Source organism: Phanerochaete carnosa, assembly GCF_000300595.1.
Source record: "Phanerochaete carnosa HHB-10118-sp unplaced genomic scaffold PHACAscaffold_11, whole genome shotgun sequence".
Taxonomy (NCBI): domain Eukaryota; kingdom Fungi; phylum Basidiomycota; class Agaricomycetes; order Polyporales; family Phanerochaetaceae; genus Phanerochaete; species Phanerochaete carnosa.
The window spans coordinates 989,883-1,006,610 of NW_006767638.1; the positions used below are offsets into that span (position 1 = coordinate 989,883).

The window sequence follows — 16,728 nt, forward strand, 5'->3', positions numbered from 1 at the left end:
CCAGCCAACCCCACCCGTCGCAACCCAGTGCAACAAGACCTGCACTGGCTCAGATGTGGAGACTAGAGATGAAAATGAGGACGCAGATGATCCTACCTCCTTGGATGCCCAGGCGGCGCGAGCGGTACTGAGCCTGGCAATGATGGAAAGCAATGAGATCAAAGTGCGTCGCATATATGCTATGTTTAACTCACAATTTGACATCCAAACGATCGGACGAGGGTGCTGGCGTGAGTTAAAACGTGCGGGGCAAGGTCGATTACCGCTAAGCGCACGCATACAGCCAGGGTGCGGTATTAAATTCGCGCTTATTTACGAGTAGGAGACTTATTGTATTCTAATTCACGCGGATACTCATGTCATTCTCACATTAACGCTGGGTGCTCGTAGTCTGGGTGAAATGTGAGCGTAACCTGGCGGTTACGACGTCATTCCGCCCGCGGCTTAATCTATCCGTAGCACGCGCAGAATCTAGGTGTAATCTCAGATTACGCCGAGGTTACGCTTCTGCATAACTTGCCGTTTTGCGCAGTGCAGTGAGATCCCGGAGCATTGCAATGAGTTTAGGTAAGGAGTGTTTAGCGGCATACTTAAAGTACAGGCGACTTTCGAGATAAGCAACAGCAGCTAGCGACTACAAATATCAGCCAACTAAGTACTAGACTACTGCGCGAATGGGTTGAGTGGGTAGTCTCCTGAGACCGCTTGTCTCCCATGGCTTTGGCGGATGTGATGCCATATCTCGAACATCTCCCAACTCCATGTGTCTGTAAACATGGTGTCCGTCTCACCCTTGGCAGTAACGGTCTGACACATAGCTACCGACCCAATCACCACCATGATGAGCCGATCCAAGTCCGCCCGGTTGGTCCGCTTAGTCCATTCGGTGTAGCTGTCGAGCTGCTTCGTGTGGTCGCAAAACTGCTCTCCGTGGCGCTTCACTTCGACCATCATGAGATATTCGTCGTCGTGGAGACCAGCTCCCCCGAGGCAGACGATGAAGTCGGGGATGAGATCTTTGTCAGAAACATAGACTACGTTATCGTAGGAGTCGCTCGAGATGTTCCGTACATGTTTGCCCTGGATTTGCGCGACTTGAGCGGGACTGAGAGGTTTACGGATTCGTGGCTGAGGCTTCACCATGAAGGAAAGCTCCAGGGGAAAGAAAAGAGTCAGGGAAGCATTCATAGGCCCATACATCGAGGCTTCATAACGAGGGGCGTGATCCGGCTGGTCTGCAGCCCTAGTCTCGTCGGGATCGACAAGCTGTCTGGATGCTGGGCCGGCTGGCAAAGACTCCGTTAGAGTGCTCAAGCGTTTGGCGAGCCACTCAGGAAATATTGGCTTGAGATCTGCCCGGATATGCTGGTATGTAATAAGGGGCACCTAAGAAATGGCAGTTAGATATAGGTGATTAATGCCAGCATCTTGACGTTGAACACTTACTGAATTGTCCATGTCTGAGGAGGAAAGGCTAGCTGGTGGTGTAACGGCCATTTCTCATACATGCCGAAGCATATATGCTGTGAAGCTATAACTCATGAATAAGGCGCACCGGGTTCGGGAAGGAGCAAACAAGAACACGTCCCTTGACCGTGACTTTGAACACAAATGGGGCGAGCGATGCCGTACCACAGAACAAAATCCTGGTACCATGGCATCTTTGTTATTTGCACAAGGGCTCGTTGTAAACGTGTACACCCCCAGGCAGAGCCACCTGACTGTCTCTATGTGCCCTTTGTCATGAATTTTCTCGTCCGTTCGGTTTCAAGCTTACGCTCATCGCTAAGAGATGCACAACACACTCACGCAACAACCACAACCCGGCCACACCTTGTACTTCTATCTTAGGTCGACGACGACGGCGACGGCCTTCAAACCCCACAACCTTTGTTCCGACATTCGGAAATCGTTATGTTATCAACAAGTGAACAACTGCACCCGACGCTGAGCGCCCGCGGCTACCGCGCGCCAATTCGTCCTGAATGGTATTTAGTCGGTCAAGGTGGCGATGCACTAAGCAGTACACCATCACTCGAGTTTTCCGGTAAGTAACATGGCCACAAAAATCAGTCAGTGAGACGGGAAGCCTGATAACGGTCACCTCAGGGCTCAAACCACCTTCAACTTACCGTGCACGTTCAGCTACACCTGACAAAGTCGTCTATTTGTAAGCTATACCTGCGCCACGCCAACATGATCGCTGTGCTCATATATGCCGGCATTCTAGCAGGCATGCTTTCCGAAGAGGCGGACGTTGACCTCGCGTTCCGCGGTTACTGTGTTGGTGGTTACCTCATCAGTGTTGACGCCGCCGAGGCGTTTGCCCGTCGCAACGACATCGACGTCCTCCACCTCATCGACCGTTTCCGCAACACCAAGAAGGAAGACTACGACTGGGAGGGCTGGTGGAAGGTATCTGAAAGCTCAACCAATGCCTCGAAACGAATCAACAACTGGCTCTTGGACCGCCACCCGGACGACTTTCAGTCGCTCCCGTTCCCGGGCGTGCAGACCAGCTTCGTGCACTGGGATCAGGCGCAGCGCGAGAAGTGGAACGCGCGTCAGAAGGACGTCGGTAACCCGCCGAGGCTTGCGGATGGCTGGTATCTGTTCTTCAAATGCAGAGCCATGTATACACTCGACGAGCTCGTGCGCGTCAACTCTCCCTTCTCCGTCGAGGAGACCGAGAAGCGCAAGTTTCGGGAATACCTGCTCAACGATTTGCAGGTCTTTGGCACAGAAGCCGACGATCAGGGGCAAGCCATGCCGTGGGCTTCCCTGCTGGATTACAGTGGGCTATGCTTCCTGTGGTTCAATACCGGCGGCTGGAGGGACGGACAAGTGACATACCACGTAGGACTAGAGGGTAAGAAGGCGTTCCTTGAGAAGCTTCGGACACGGCTGGCGAAGCAACGTCAGCAGAAGCTAGAGGCTAGTGGGAATGCGGATCAGTCTAGCTGCTAGATCATCCATGGTTTGTGGCTAGTGGTAGTCCGGTACATGCAGTACGCGGCAAACATCGCCACAGGACATTGCACCTCTGTGAATAAGATATTCAGGAAGCTCCAACATACTACCATGAATAATCAGTTATGTGACCAGGCAACGCGACTCGGACTCAGGCTGTTTCAGCGCATACAGACACGGCGGTCTATTCTCGAGCACAAATTCAAAGACAACGTCTGGACTACACTGGCGAACTACGCTTCGTATGGTTCAAGGCTGGTAGCTCAAGGACATAAAACACCTTGTTAACCCCGGAAGAAAAGATGATATTCTGTGAGAAGTTCCTAGAGATGCGACGACGACAGATTGATGAATAATGATAGAGAGGGCAGGATAATTGTGGAATTCGCCAAGCCATCCACGAGTAAGAGTCTGAGCCACAACGAGAACGCCCAGCCTGCCTAAGTCACTAGTACTAACATACACCGCCTGTCCCTTGCACATTCCCGATTTCGATGTCGTCTGTGCACTGCCAGTGTCCGTGTCCTTGGCACATTCTAGTTAAAAGATCGAATATCCATTGCCTGTATCAGACCTTACAAACTACTCATAAGCTCCACAAGCTCTCGTTTTGCAATGATATCACGTACAAGTACCGAAAGTTATGAGCATGCTTCATAGCTGACCCAGAGGGATGTTGAGGGCGAGCCTACGGTAAGACGAACTTGAAGAAAATCAGATGCGGGGATTATTAACACAGCTCCACAGCTCCAGCCTCATTTATCACCAAAAAAGCTCTTCAAGGGTAACAGTAGGCTCGATACCCTCGGTACGCGTCCCACCAATTACCGAGCAGACTGGCCACGAGTCTAGGGTTAACAGTACAAAGCCACGCAGAGCATGTCCATCCTCCCGCATTCCCGTTAGAACTCACTGGTTGCGACGAAGAGGGACTTAACGGAGTTCTGAGTGCAGTTATACGCTATTAGTATAGGGGGCGGAAGCTGGAGAATAGTATTTGATACTAGTTACTCTAATAAGTTCGCTACGAGAAGCCATTGGGTAGAAGGGAATCCGAGACAACGAGTTATCAAGACTGGTCAAAAGGAGTAAGTAATCCCATGAGTAGGCCTGATAGAATATCGCAGAAAAAAATAGAAAATTTAGAGTCAGTGAGAGTCGCGTCGAGTCATGGTACTATACAAGTCCGTCGGAGCATACCGAGTCATGATACTAAACGTCCACGTGAGAGCATACCGAATCATGACAGGCTTCTCGGGGAAGCAGACAGAGATATTGTGTTCTGGACCAGCGACTGCGTCGGCGGTTTTGTCGCTAGCATCGATGTTGCTGAGGCGTTCGCCCGCCGCAGCGATATTGGGGCTCTCGGCTGGCATCGAGCGCTTCCGCAGCGCCAAGAAGGAGGATTACGATCATAGGAAGGGCCGGTAGAAGTTTTTCGAGAGCCCGATCGTCTCGAAGCGGATTCCGGACGACTTTGCATTGTTCCCATTTCATCTTCTTTGACTGAATGCAAAAGCAGCGCGAGGTGTGTAGTGTACGCCAGAAGGACTGAGTCAGCCCCCTGCCGCAGCCCTCAAACGGCTGGTATCTGCTGTTCAGGTTCCAGGAAGCATGTAGACGAGCTCATGCGCGCCAACTCCCCTGACTCTATCGCGGCGACCGAGAAACGTAAGTGCCGGGAGTACTTGCTCGGCAATCCCCAGGTCCTAAGTCCGGAGGTCAACGCAGAAGATCGGGAGTGGGCTCTGTCTCGGGTTTCTCTGTGCGACCGCAGCGGACTATCCTTCGTATGGTCAAGCCTAAAAAGTGAAACGCCCTCTTGACCCGGAGGCGAAGATGATATTCTTTGAGAAGTTCTTGGAGACACAATAATGACAAATTGACGAATCGATGGCGGAGAAGAAAGCACGCTCATCCGGCCTTGCCCAGCTCACTGTTGCTCATTCTTGCTCCCTGTGGTTAATAGTGTGTATCGCATGAGTCCAATATTTGTCACTCGCAATATTGTGCCACGCATTCCATGAACGCGTTAAGGTGAGTGCGCCTAGACAGATGTGAATGAAATTAACTGTGAATAACATTCCGTAACGGAAACGAGTTGATAGTGATTAATGCGGCGAACAGTACGGTGACCTGACGAACCTGTGAAACTTGTTTCCACAAGACCGCCGAAGCACGTGCGCGTGCAATTAATATCGCGAGATGCGACTCGGAGGAAGCAGACATCGACCACGAGCCTGCTTCCAGGAGTTGCTACGGTTCGCGGAGGACAACTTCGTGTTTGTCCTATTCTTGGGCAAACAAACCATCGTTGTTTGACAAGACGTGAGCCACCGCCTTTCCTGGTATCGGAGAGTGTAATACTGACGAGCTGCTTGATGTCTACAGCCTCACGGGTAAAACCATAACTCTCGAGGTTGAGTCCTCGGACACCATCGACAATGTCAAAGCCAAGATTCAGGATAAAGAGGGGTGAGTAGCTGTGTCTCTCTTCATGTAGTCTGTTTGCTAATGGTGTCGCTTCCAGCATTCCCCCCGACCAGCAGCGCCTGATCTTTGCGGGCAAACAGCTTGAGGATGGCCGCACTCTCTCTGACTACAACATTCAGAAGGAGTCAACCCTCCACCTCGTGCTCCGTCTGCGTGGTGGTGCCAAGAAGCGCAAGAAAAAGCAGTACAGCACTCCCAAGAAGGTCAAGCACAAGCGTAAGAAAGTCAAGATGGCGATCCTCAAGTACTACAAGGTCGACTCCGACGGCAAGATCAAGCGTCTCCGTCGCGAGTGTCCCTCTGCCGAGTGCGGCGCTGGTATCTTCGTCCGTCCATCCCGCTCGTCTAATTATCTGCGTGGTAGCTAATGGATGTTGTGCAGATGGCCTTCCACAAGGACCGCCAGTATTGCGGCAAGTGCGGCTTGACCTACACCTTCCAGCCCGGCACTAAGCCCCCTGCTGTCTAAATGATACGGCCTTGCGGATGCTGGCAGTGTCGCGATCCATGTATTTGTTGATGGTATCTTACGTTGCGTACAATGCAATTCACCTACCTTGCCCTCGAGCTCTTGTGTGCGCTGAGCCCCAAACTGTACGAGAACTGATAATGTCTTAGGATGCAGTATGAAGCACATTTACCTACAAGCTGGACTATAGACTACACTAATGCTGGGCGCGGTGGATAAGCCGCCGACGCTGCCTGCGCACCGCTGGCTTGGCGAAGCTGTTGCCAAATCTCGAACATGTCCCAACCCCATGTATCTACTGTTATGGAAGCCGGTTCTTCTTCGCCAGCAATAGACAGGCACCTGGTTTCCGAACCGACAACAAGCATGACAATCTGGTTCGACCCCATCCGACCGCCGGTGCCTTCTCGTTGCGCCCACGCCGTGTATTTGGCGACTTGCTCTTCGTGATCAGCAAAGGTCTCTCCGTGACGCTTTACCTCGACTATCATGAGGGGGGTGTCGTCATGAAGACCGGCGCCGCCACGACAGACAATAAAGTCTGGAATAGGATCCTTGTCGTTGATATGGACGATGTTGTTGTATGAGTCGGTCGAGACATTTCTGGCGTGCTTACCACTTGCGACCTGCGCAGGAGTGAGTGGTTTTCTGATACGTGGTTGGGGCTTGACCATGAAAGAGAGTTCGGTGGGGAAGAAGAGTGTCAGAGAGGCGTTCATCGGCCCGTATGTTGACGCCTCGTAGCGAGGAGCCTTTTCGACGTCCTCAGGATCTGCGGCTTCATTGGGGTTAGGCAAAGACTTCGCGAGCGTCCTCAGGCGGTTGGCAAGCCACTCAGGAAGAAGTGGCTTGAGGTCGGCTCGGATATGTTGATGCTCGATTAAAGCCATCTGAAGAGGCAAGGATTAAGCAGGGACGCGTGGTCTTTTGAAATGTACTCACACTGGGCAAGCGGCTGGTGACATGACGATTGAGTATCCCCTGTGCACGCTTAAATCCATCCGATGGACTTACGAAGCATCGAGCTATAGCTAAGAATAAAGCGAGCATGAGTATGAGATCGCACAGTCGAGTTGGAAAACAAGACAGTACTACAACGACGTTGCCCTGGGCACAGGTCCTTCGTCCGGCAGGTGATGCGTATCGTGCTGTAGCAGACTTTCACAAGGTAACGCGTAGATAAATCATGTACGTTTGAACGTTTGAACGTTGTCTTCTTGCAAGCAGCCGGGGTATCGTTGCTGCGGTGAGTAAATCCATCTACCGGCCTTGTATCGATTTAGGAGATGGTGCATAATACCAATAACCGGAGTCAATGATTGCGTTCGAGACTCGTATATCCTTGTCCTTGCATCAAATCTCGGACGTTATGGTTGCGATGAGCCGATATGGCTTTGCAAATTTCTGGACATGTCACGTGCCACCCGTCCTTTATAAGGAGCCGCCGAAAAGCCATGGGCGGTACATCGTCACTCAGCTCCTCCGCTAGGTGAGGTGGCGTTAACAAATCAGTTGGTTGAGGATTTGACTGACGACGGTCATCTCAGGATACTTTCACAGCTTACGCATCTTGTCGCTCGTCCACCACCCATCACACGTTCTATCTTGTCCCTTACCTGTAAGACTCCAGCTCTCCATAGCGCTGGCCACTGCAAGTGCTGCTCACTTATACGCGTACCATAGTAAACATGCTTCCCGAGGAAGCCGATATCGATCCCATGTTCTGGGGGTACTGCGTGGGCGGGTTTGTTGTTAGCATCGATGTCGCCGAGGCGTTCGCCCGCCGCAGCGATATTGGGGTCCTCGAGCTCATCGATCGTTTCCGCAACGCCAAGAAGGAAGATTACGATAGGCAAGGTTGGTGGAAGCTTTCCGAGAGCCCGATCAATGCCTCGAAACGGATCAATAACTGGCTATTGGACCGCCATCCGGACGACTTTGCATCGCTCCCATTCCCGGGCGTGCAGGTTGTCTTCTTTTACTGGAGGCAAGAAGAGCGCGAGAAGTGGAACGCGCGACAGAAGGACCTTGGCAGCCCGCCGAAGCTCGCAGATGGCTGGTACCTGCTCTTCAAGTGTCGAGACGCGTACACGCTGGATGAGCTCGTGCGCGTACGTTCTGTTGACTCCGTCGAGGAGACCGAGAAGCGCAAGTTCCGGGAATATCTGCTTAACGATCTGCAGGTCCTAGGCTCGGAGACCAAGGCTGAGGGTCGGGAACAGGCCCTGCCTTGGATCTCCCTGTTCGACTACAGCGGGTTATGCTTCGTATGGTTCAGGCCCGGCGGCCGGAGGGATAAGGACATCAGACACATTGTTGATCCAGAGGAAAAGCAGGCTTATTTCAAGAAATTTTTCGAAACGCAGCGTCGACAAGTTGATGCGATAATGGCAGAGAGGGCAGGATAATTGTGCGGACATACCAAGCCACCCATGAGTACTCTCAGCCCTCTAGTGAGAGCGGCCTGCCTGCCTCAGTCACTACTACTACATCTATACTATTATATTCATGTCCGTTATTGCATGCCCATGGCGCTTACGTGGCCACTACAGACCAGCTACACCTTGCATTTTATTTCAGGTCTGCGGCGACGACGACGATGGCCTTTGAACGTTTGAACTCTAGGTATGGTATAGCCATTCTTCCGACATTTATCGTTGTGTTTTGAACAAGTGATGAACTGCACCAAGCGCCCGCGACTACCGCGCGCCACGTGCCTATCATAAGTCGGATAAGACGATGATGAGGGGGTCTGATGGTGGTACTAGTCTCGGTTCCAGACATTCCGGTCCCGTTATCAACACTGTAAGCCATATAACAAACGGAGCATAACAACTCGTTGAGCACCTTCCAGAAGAAAGAGTACGAGATTAGGCTCAAACTACCTTCAACTTGTCGTGCACGTTCACTAGTGTTCAGCCACACCTGACAACTTGAACCCGTCGTCTATTCGTAACTTATACCTGCGCCGCGCCAACATCACACTGTGCTCACGTATGCTCGCTTTCTAGCGGGCATGCTTTTCGAAGAGGCGGACATTGACCCCGCGTTCCGCGGTTACTGCGTTGGTGGTTACCTCGTCAGTGTTGACGTCGCCGAGTCGTTCGCCCGTCGCAACGACATCGACGTCCTCCATCTCATCGACCGTTTCCGCAACACCAAGAAGGAAGACTACGACTGGGAAGGGTGGTGGAAGGTATCTGAAAGCTCGACAAATGCCTCGAAACGGATCAGCAACTGGCTTCTGGATCGCCATCCAGACGACTTTCAGTCGCTCCCATTTCCGGGCGTGCAGACCAGCTTTGTGCACTGGGATCAGGCACAGCGCGAAAAATGGAACGCGCGCCAGAAAGATGTCGGCAGTCCGCCGAAGCTCGCAGATGGCTGGTACTTGTTCTTCAAATGCAGGGCCATGTATATACTCGATGAGCTCGTGCGCGTCGATTCTCCCTTCTCTGTCGAGGAGACCGAGAAGCGCAAGTTTCGGGAATATCTGCTCAACGATTTGCAGGTCTTCGACACAGAATTCGACGATCAGGAGCAAGCCATGCCGTGGGCTTCCCTGTTCGATTACAGTGGACTATGCTTCCTGTGGTTCAACACCGGCGGCTGGAGGGATGGAGAGGTGACGTACCACGTAGGATTAGAGGGTAAGAAGGCGTTTCTCGAGAAGCTTCGAACTCGGCTGGCGAAACAACGTCAGCAGAAGCTAGAGACCAGCGGCAATTTGGATCAGTCTAGCTGCTAGGCCATCCATGGTTTGCGGCTAGCGATAGTCTAGTACATGTAGTATCGTGTGGCGAACACTGTCACAGGTCATTGCATCCCTGAATAAGATACTCAGAAAGAGTTACATTCTATGATCAGGCAACACGACTACTTAAGTGCATAGAAACACGGCGGTCTATTCTCGAGCACAAACTCGAAGACAACCTCTGGACTAACTTCGGTATTGAGTTCTGACGACGGCCCATGAAGCATGAAACGACAGTAAAAGAAAACGCAAATCTACTCGAGGATAGAATCCTGCGTGTGAGATGTGGAATGCATGCCCGAAGGACGTCAACCCCCACGGCAGCTCACAAACGGCTAGCATCGATATCTGCTCTTCAAGAGTCGGGCGCCCATAGTATAATAGACGAGCTCGTGGATGTCAACTCCCCCGACTCGGTCGAGGAGACTGAGACGACAAGTTCCGGGAGTACTCGCTCGACGGTCTGCAGGTCCTAGGCCCGAAGGCCAGCGCAGAAAATCGTAAATAAACGCGCCCTGCCTTGGGTCTTTGTTCGACTACAACGGACTATGCTTCGTATGGTTCAAGCCCGGTAGCTCAAGGGATAGGGACGTGAAACACCTTAAAGAAGTTCCTAGAGACACAATGGTGGTGACAAGTTAACGAAATCCTAATAATGACAGATAGGGAAGCAAGCTCATCCGGCCCTGTAAGGCTCATTGTTGTTCGATGGGCATTCCTGCTCTCTGTGACCAATGATGTCTGTATCGCATGTTTCCATCACATGTCAATCGGATATTGTACCACGCATTCCACGGGAGTGTTGACATCTGCCTAGAAAGATAAGAGTGAATGGAATGGAACGTGAGCAACATTCTGAAACGGCAACGAGTCTACGAAGCCTGCAAAACTTGTTTCCATAAGACCGCTGAAGCACGGCGTGAACGTGTAATTAATAGCATAAGACATGCTCACGACTTGGAAGAAGCAGGCATCGACCCTGGGTCCGCTTACAGGAGCTGTTACAGCCTGGAAAGGACAACTTCAGTCGTGTTGGCCGCATTCCTGGGCATGCAGACTATCTTTGTTCCACACTCTACATGAAGTGAAATACACGCCAGAAGGACGCGGGCAGCTCACCGAAGCCGGTGAATAGCTGCTATCTGCTCCTCAGGTGCAGATATAGGCACACCTGCACGCGCATACTATCTTAAGTCCGTCAAAGAGGTCGAGAGGCGTGAGTTGTGACCCGGGAGGTCAATGTCGAGGACCGGAGGCGGGCCTTGCTGATGGCTTCCCTGTGTTAGCACACCAGGTTGCACTTCGTCTGATTCAAAGCCGTATCAGAGAAGAGGAGATGAAGGCTTTCTTGGAGAGGCCCCGGTCAGCGTTGATGTGAGTTCGGCAGGTACTTGGGGTCACGGCAAGGAGGAGTGTGGGCTGCCAGAGGGACGAAGCTAGCTCTGGCACACTCACGATCTCTCTGGGCTCCTGCACCTACAGTGTAGTCGATCTAGCTGTCGCCCGACGGAGATTTTCATTGGCCTTGTGGCGCAAGCTGTTAGTAGGTGGCACAATAGAAGGTGGCGTGCATCTCGTGCTGCAGGGACAAGCGCGCGGGGCCCGGGCGCGTACGCTGTGCACAGCACCTCGGTTCACTCAAACTTTGAGGTTATGCAATAGCTGGGACAGCATACCCGAGAACCCTATGGTGAAAAGCTTACAGGTAAGTTTAACTCACAAACAGAGAGAAAGAAGAAAGACTTGGTGGCAATAGTCGAACGGGGCCCGAAGCGTCAGAAATGCCGAGAACCACCGGATCGTCCAAATTTCGCATGCGTAGAGCTGCGTAGTGTCGAGCTAAAACCACATCACGGATGAAATACTTGCGGGTTGCAACGCGCGAAATATTGCGCGGTGATATCAAACTTGCTGAAACTGTGACGCGTAGCCGCCCCTGTCGACGCCACCCCAGTGTCCGGGCGCCGCGCGGGGTCGGTTTCTTCTCTCGCCCTTCATTACCTCAAGATGAACTCAAAGACCGAACACGTTGTCGGAGTGCCTGTGTGTCGTGGAGTTAAGGCTGTCTCTCCGAAGGTCGCTCTCGCCGCAGGGCGGTGATGTTGGAACCGCTTTCAGCTCGCAACAGGTTAGAAGTGACACCCTCTTCGGCACAGAGATACACTAGCCCGAGCTGGAATCACGGACACAAACACCCCACAGACTGCCCCATACATATAGACGAGGGTCTTGCTGTGCGATGCACGCAACTATAGCACCCCAATCATGGGTCTCAACGCAACACTCCCCCCTGAGCTGCACGACTACATTATCGACTTCCTTTTCGACGACAAGCCCAGTCTGGTCTCGTGCTCGCTCGTCTGCCACGACTGGCGCGTCACCGCCCAGTACCACCTCTTTCGAACCATCTGCGTCAAGCACCCAGCCACCGTCGAGTCCTTCACCGACTTTCTTGGATCCGCACCACAGCGCATCGCTGCATCTGTCCGTGATCTGTCGCTCTGTGGGGGTGGGACGAGCAAGGATATCACCTACGATGCGCAGTTGCTCGTCACCACAGCCTCTATCGCGGCATGTATCGCCCGTCTTCCGGGTCTGTGCGCCCTCAACCTCGAGGGCGTCTGGTGGAGCGACGCGACGCGTGCAACAGACGCGCCACGCGCGCTACCAGCGCACGCAACGTCGTCGCTCGAGAAGCTGTCTATGCGCAAGGTCTTCACGACACCTGAGGTGCTTTTCGATACCGTCTGCTTGTTCTCCACGCTCGGCACGCTCCACGTCGAGAGCGTCTTCTGGACGTTCGGCATTGACCGCAGCGACACCGCTGCTGTGCGCGTACCCACGCCTCCGACCCTGCAGCACCTCATCGTCGGCTCGGGTAGCACGTACAACATGCTCCGCTGCTTCCTACCGACCATTCAGCAGCGCGTAGACGTCTCTGCGCTGCAGTCGCTGTCGCTGTCGTTCGAGCATTTCAACGCCTGGCCCGAGCTCCAGGACTTCCTCGAGGACGTGTCGCCGCACCTGCGCCAGCTGAGCCTCAAGTTCAACAGATATCTCATTGTGGATGAATGTACGTGCCACAACAGCTCTCACTGTGTCGCTTTCTCATGCTAATCTAACGCCTCGCAGCATCCCAGTCGCAGCTGTCAAGCCTGCAGCTGCACTCGTTTTCCGCGTTGCATTCGTTCGAGGTCGACCTCCCCGCCGACGACACCTGTTCGGCACAATCGCGCTGCACGTGGTCGCTGCTGCAGCTCCTCCTTCCGCAGCTCCCGCCGTCCGTGCGCGACCTGACAGTCGTGCACAAGTCGCACCTCGAAGCGCTCGAGTCGCGGCTCGCAGGCGTTGAGTGGGCCGCCCTCGACAGTCTCCTCGCGGGCTCGACATTCAAGACGCTCAAGGATGTGCGCATCCGGAGCGAATCCACGGGCGTCATGCTCTCGTGCGAGGCACAGAGCTTTTACTTCTCGTCAGATGACCTCTGGGACTACCTCGAGCAGCACCACAAGAGGACGAAGTTGTTTCTCAAGGGGAAGCTGCCACAACTTGAGGCACGCGGGATTCTGTCGCTCGAGTAGGCTTAGACTTTTCTTTCTCTTCTTTCTCTGGACGTTATGGGTGCTTGCTGGGACTACAGTACTTGTTCCGCCTATTAGGAATATCTGATATTTGCCTGGGCCTTAGAACCCCGGCCGTCTTCATCTAGCGCCAAGTCTGACACAGGTGGATATGTTTGAACAGCCTGGCTCTCCACCTTGGCAGTGCTCGACGAACACCAACCTGCTGCATCCGACGTGAGCCGGACTCCACGGCCTGAATCGTGACCCGCTGCTGTCAGCTGTTGCCCGTCCAAGTCAACCTCCGCAGTTTGCGACGAAATCGATTTGTACTTTTCTCCGCGCGTTCCGGTACGGTCGCACTTAAGGTTTACGCCGCATTTGCGGACAATCGTACAAAGATTTGCGCATGAACAAATGATGTACTTTGCTCCGGTAAAAGTGGACTCCGGACGCTATTAGATGCATATGCCTTTACCACGACTGTGGCACGTACCTTCCTACTCGACGTGCTCACAGCCCCATACCTGCTTGAAGTACCAGGTATTGTCTAAATCATCGATGCAATGGGCCGGATTTGCAAGCTTCAAGTCTGTGCATCGTATTATTACATTATACTTGTACAAGCAACCTCTGGGATAAAGCATACGGAGTGAGCCCTGCGAAGCCGAACTGTCAAGGAACGCCATTAGCAACCCCCGCCGCCTCCTCCTCCGCCACCGCACCCTCCTCCTCCGCCCCCTCCACCACACCCTCCGCCCCCGCCTCCGCCTCCTCCACACCCGGCACTAGCTCCACCTCCACAACCTCCGCCCCCGCCACAACCTCCTCCTCCGCCACAACCACCGCCACAACCTCCTCCGCCACAAGATCCGGCACCCTACAAGAACCCGTCAATTATCAATGAGTATCGTCTGCTGTACCAATGAACGTAAACTCACGACTGCACATCCCGCCATGCCGCCGCCCCCAGTGGGCCCGATGCCACCGAAACCACCGAAACCGCCGCACCCGGCCGCAGAGGCGACGCAGCCGATGACCGGCGGCGCATAGAACGGCACGGGATAGAGGAACGCGATCTGGTGGCCGTCGTACGCCGGCCGCACCGCCGCGGGGTTCATCTTGCCGTCCCGCACCAGCTTCTCGTCGCGCTGCCGCCGGCGCTGGACCTTCTCCTCGCGGACCCTACGTTTCTGGCCTGCGACCGCCGCGTGGTCCTCGCCGAGCGGTGCGACCGAGACCATGTTGTGTTCGCTCGCGTGCGTCGCGCCGAGTGCGTCCGCGCGCCGCGGCGGCATGAGCGCGGCCGGTGCGGACGAGCTCAGGCTCAGTCGGTGCTTCAGCCGCGCCAGCCGCTGCCCAAGTGTGTCCCCTGGCAACGGGCACCCGCAGTGCGTGTACGGAACCTGGAACCGTTGCTGCCACGCGCGGCAAGTGATGTCGAAGGACGTCGCCAGGTGATTCTCCTCGACGCGGTCGTCGCTGCCAAAAAGCGCACGTTATGCGAGGGTTCGACGAGTGGTACGAAGGCGGACTCACTGGTCAACGAAACGCTGAATAAGCTGAATGCAATCGTTCTGATAGAGCTCAGCCTTCATCTGGTGCGTGTGCCAGGCGAGGTCGATGTCCAAGGTGGGCACGAAGAACGATCCCGGAGAAGATGACATCAAGTCGAGGAAACTAATTAACTCGCCATCAGCAATGTATAGTATCAACTGCGGGAGCACTCACGCGTGATATCTGGCGATAGCATGCTGTAGCACTACCTCGTCCTCAGGCCCGTCAAATGCCCCTGATTCTGTCCAACCAAACCCAGTCATCTTGTCGATGAAGGAGCATTGCCGGATGACTGCACCGACAAGCTCTACAGAGAACGGACGATCATCGATGTATGCACTCATCACCCTCTTCGACCTGAACCAACAAGCATTGAGCATGTACTCGATCTCTTATTGCCATCCCAAAGACCGACCTCCGCATGCCGTTGGCGAACACGGCGGCTTGCTGCTTCTGAAGGTTCTCCATACTGTATCCGACCTTGGTCGTGATCGCCTTGGCCCACTCATCCTTGGATGCCGCGCCCTCAGGCGGCTTGAACACGATGTGCAGCTTCGCCTTCAGAAGGGCCGCGACACTGTCGGCAGTCGGCTGCGTTATCGTCCGGAGCGTGCCCGCCATGTACACGCCATATCCGTAGCGCTGTACATCGTTAGTACTACGCGGGTCGAGAGTGACGTCGCGCGCATATTTCAAGACAGCAAGACTCTCTTTCGTTGCTGCGAAGCCACAGGATGGGCATTTCGAGATGAACTTGGATTGCAGGTACCCCGTGCCATCCTGGGTGACGAAGGCTACAACCCGAAGAGTCAGCTGAAAGGAAGATGTAATGTAGAATAGACAGTGTGCATACGCGCAGCATACTCCGCGACACAGCTCGGGCAGACGACAATGCGCTCAGCCATCACGGCCGCGGCCGCGATCGGGTCGAATGGAGTACCGTATTGCTTGAGCCATGAATCCCTTCTCTCTGGAGAAGGCTCATAGGTACTGATGTCTCCTACTTTAACCTGGGGTGTACATGTCAGCTGTTGTAGGGCTCTAAGCGGAACTTGTACTCACGATAGAAGTCAGGAGGCGGTCTTTGATCGCCCTAAGCGAGCGCAATATAAGAATGCGGGTAGTGTCCTCAGCATACCACCTAAGGGCAGCTGGCTCAGACCAGCAGACAAGAAGATTAGTAAACACCAAGGCTTACGTTGGGTTAAGTGTGTAGGCATGCCACACCATCAGCACGTCAATTGGCGGCATCTCTCGTTCTACCCAGGTGTCTAGCGAGCTGTAAGCTGTCATGGCTTGAACCCAGCTCTGGAACCTATACGACGCGAATCAGCCATTCGCGTAGCTAACGAAGTGAGCATAGACACACCTGTCAACTGCAAGTCCAACAAACCAGGCCCAGCGCTGCGGCGGAGTCCATGTGTGCACGACTGTGGGCCATTCTGCAATCTTGCCGTCTTCGACGACCGTCCTCAGGTTTTTGAGAGCACGCAGAAGACAGAGATGTGCCTTCAATTCCTGTATCTGGACCAGAGGGCTCGTCAACTTCTGTGTCCCTACGGTGTAGGCAGCAGGCGGTTGGTACGCGGGCGGAGGCTGGTCGGCAGTAGCTGGAGCTCGGGCTGAGGAATATGCGGGAGGCTGGCCAGAGTCGGCGGCCTTGTCATAACTCTCCTCGGAGTCCATCGTGAGTCTCTGGCTCAAGGAGCGATAGCCATCCTCAAGGTCCGACTCAGGCTTTTAAGACAGAGGTATCGAGAGCGCTTCCGCCTATTAGGCTTTGACACTATAGCAGCCACATGATATGGGGGAATGGAGAACATCAAGGATTCATCAAATATTCATCCGCAGGCTTAAGGTCGCCAAAGGTCTGCTCCTCCAGAACCTGTGCGAATGAATCCGGTGGAGAGTTGTGTTGATGCATG

At 53.9% G+C, this 16,728-nt stretch overlaps 8 protein-coding genes across 8 annotated transcripts; 5 read left to right on the forward strand and 3 right to left on the reverse strand.

The window, feature by feature from the left end:
* Positions 1-663: 663 nt before the first annotated feature.
* PHACADRAFT_32656 (uncharacterized protein) lies at positions 664-1,458 on the reverse strand (the record flags this gene model as incomplete). The annotated part of the gene is made up of 2 exons (XM_007400556.1): positions 664-1,386; positions 1,447-1,458. The coding sequence occupies 2 exons, from the start codon at positions 1,456-1,458 to the stop codon at positions 664-666; spliced, it is 735 nt and encodes a 244-aa protein (XP_007400618.1).
* A 745-nt stretch (positions 1,459-2,203) lies between these two features.
* On the forward strand, positions 2,204-3,102 carry PHACADRAFT_264027 (uncharacterized protein). The gene has a single exon (XM_007400852.1). The coding sequence runs from the start codon at positions 2,236-2,238 to the stop codon at positions 2,965-2,967; it is 732 nt and encodes a 243-aa protein (XP_007400914.1). The 5' UTR covers positions 2,204-2,235; the 3' UTR covers positions 2,968-3,102.
* A 1,891-nt stretch (positions 3,103-4,993) lies between these two features.
* Positions 4,994-6,003, forward strand: PHACADRAFT_213544 (uncharacterized protein; the record flags this gene model as incomplete). Its single annotated transcript, XM_007400853.1, has 4 exons — positions 4,994-5,007; positions 5,362-5,445; positions 5,501-5,789; positions 5,846-6,003. 4 exons carry the CDS (start codon positions 4,994-4,996, stop codon positions 5,930-5,932), a joined length of 474 nt encoding a protein of 157 aa, XP_007400915.1. The 3' UTR covers positions 5,933-6,003.
* A 56-nt stretch (positions 6,004-6,059) lies between these two features.
* Positions 6,060-6,830, reverse strand: PHACADRAFT_264028 (uncharacterized protein; the record flags this gene model as incomplete). The annotated part of the gene is made up of 1 exon (XM_007400854.1): positions 6,060-6,830. A coding segment is annotated over exon 1 (694 nt), but the record flags the coding sequence as incomplete, so codon positions are not given.
* A 619-nt stretch (positions 6,831-7,449) lies between these two features.
* PHACADRAFT_264029 (uncharacterized protein) lies at positions 7,450-8,506 on the forward strand. The gene has a single exon (XM_007400855.1). It carries the CDS (start codon positions 7,621-7,623, stop codon positions 8,338-8,340), a length of 720 nt encoding a protein of 239 aa, XP_007400917.1. The 5' UTR covers positions 7,450-7,620; the 3' UTR covers positions 8,341-8,506.
* A 948-nt stretch (positions 8,507-9,454) lies between these two features.
* On the forward strand, positions 9,455-9,783 carry PHACADRAFT_264031 (uncharacterized protein). Its single transcript, XM_007400856.1, has one exon. The coding sequence runs from the start codon at positions 9,480-9,482 to the stop codon at positions 9,678-9,680; it is 201 nt and encodes a 66-aa protein (XP_007400918.1). The 5' UTR covers positions 9,455-9,479; the 3' UTR covers positions 9,681-9,783.
* A 1,993-nt stretch (positions 9,784-11,776) lies between these two features.
* PHACADRAFT_130034 (uncharacterized protein) lies at positions 11,777-13,379 on the forward strand. The gene is made up of 2 exons (XM_007400857.1): positions 11,777-12,759; positions 12,819-13,379. The coding sequence occupies exons 1-2, from the start codon at positions 11,952-11,954 to the stop codon at positions 13,265-13,267; spliced, it is 1,257 nt and encodes a 418-aa protein (XP_007400919.1). The 5' UTR covers positions 11,777-11,951; the 3' UTR covers positions 13,268-13,379.
* A 438-nt stretch (positions 13,380-13,817) lies between these two features.
* Positions 13,818-16,489, reverse strand: PHACADRAFT_188191 (uncharacterized protein; the record flags this gene model as incomplete). Its single annotated transcript, XM_007400858.1, has 9 exons — positions 13,818-14,126; positions 14,258-14,728; positions 14,786-14,926; positions 14,978-15,160; positions 15,219-15,597; positions 15,657-15,813; positions 15,866-15,944; positions 16,002-16,118; positions 16,173-16,489. The coding sequence occupies 9 exons, from the start codon at positions 16,487-16,489 to the stop codon at positions 13,922-13,924; spliced, it is 2,049 nt and encodes a 682-aa protein (XP_007400920.1). The 3' UTR covers positions 13,818-13,921.
* Between the last annotated feature and the right edge of the window lie 239 nt (positions 16,490-16,728).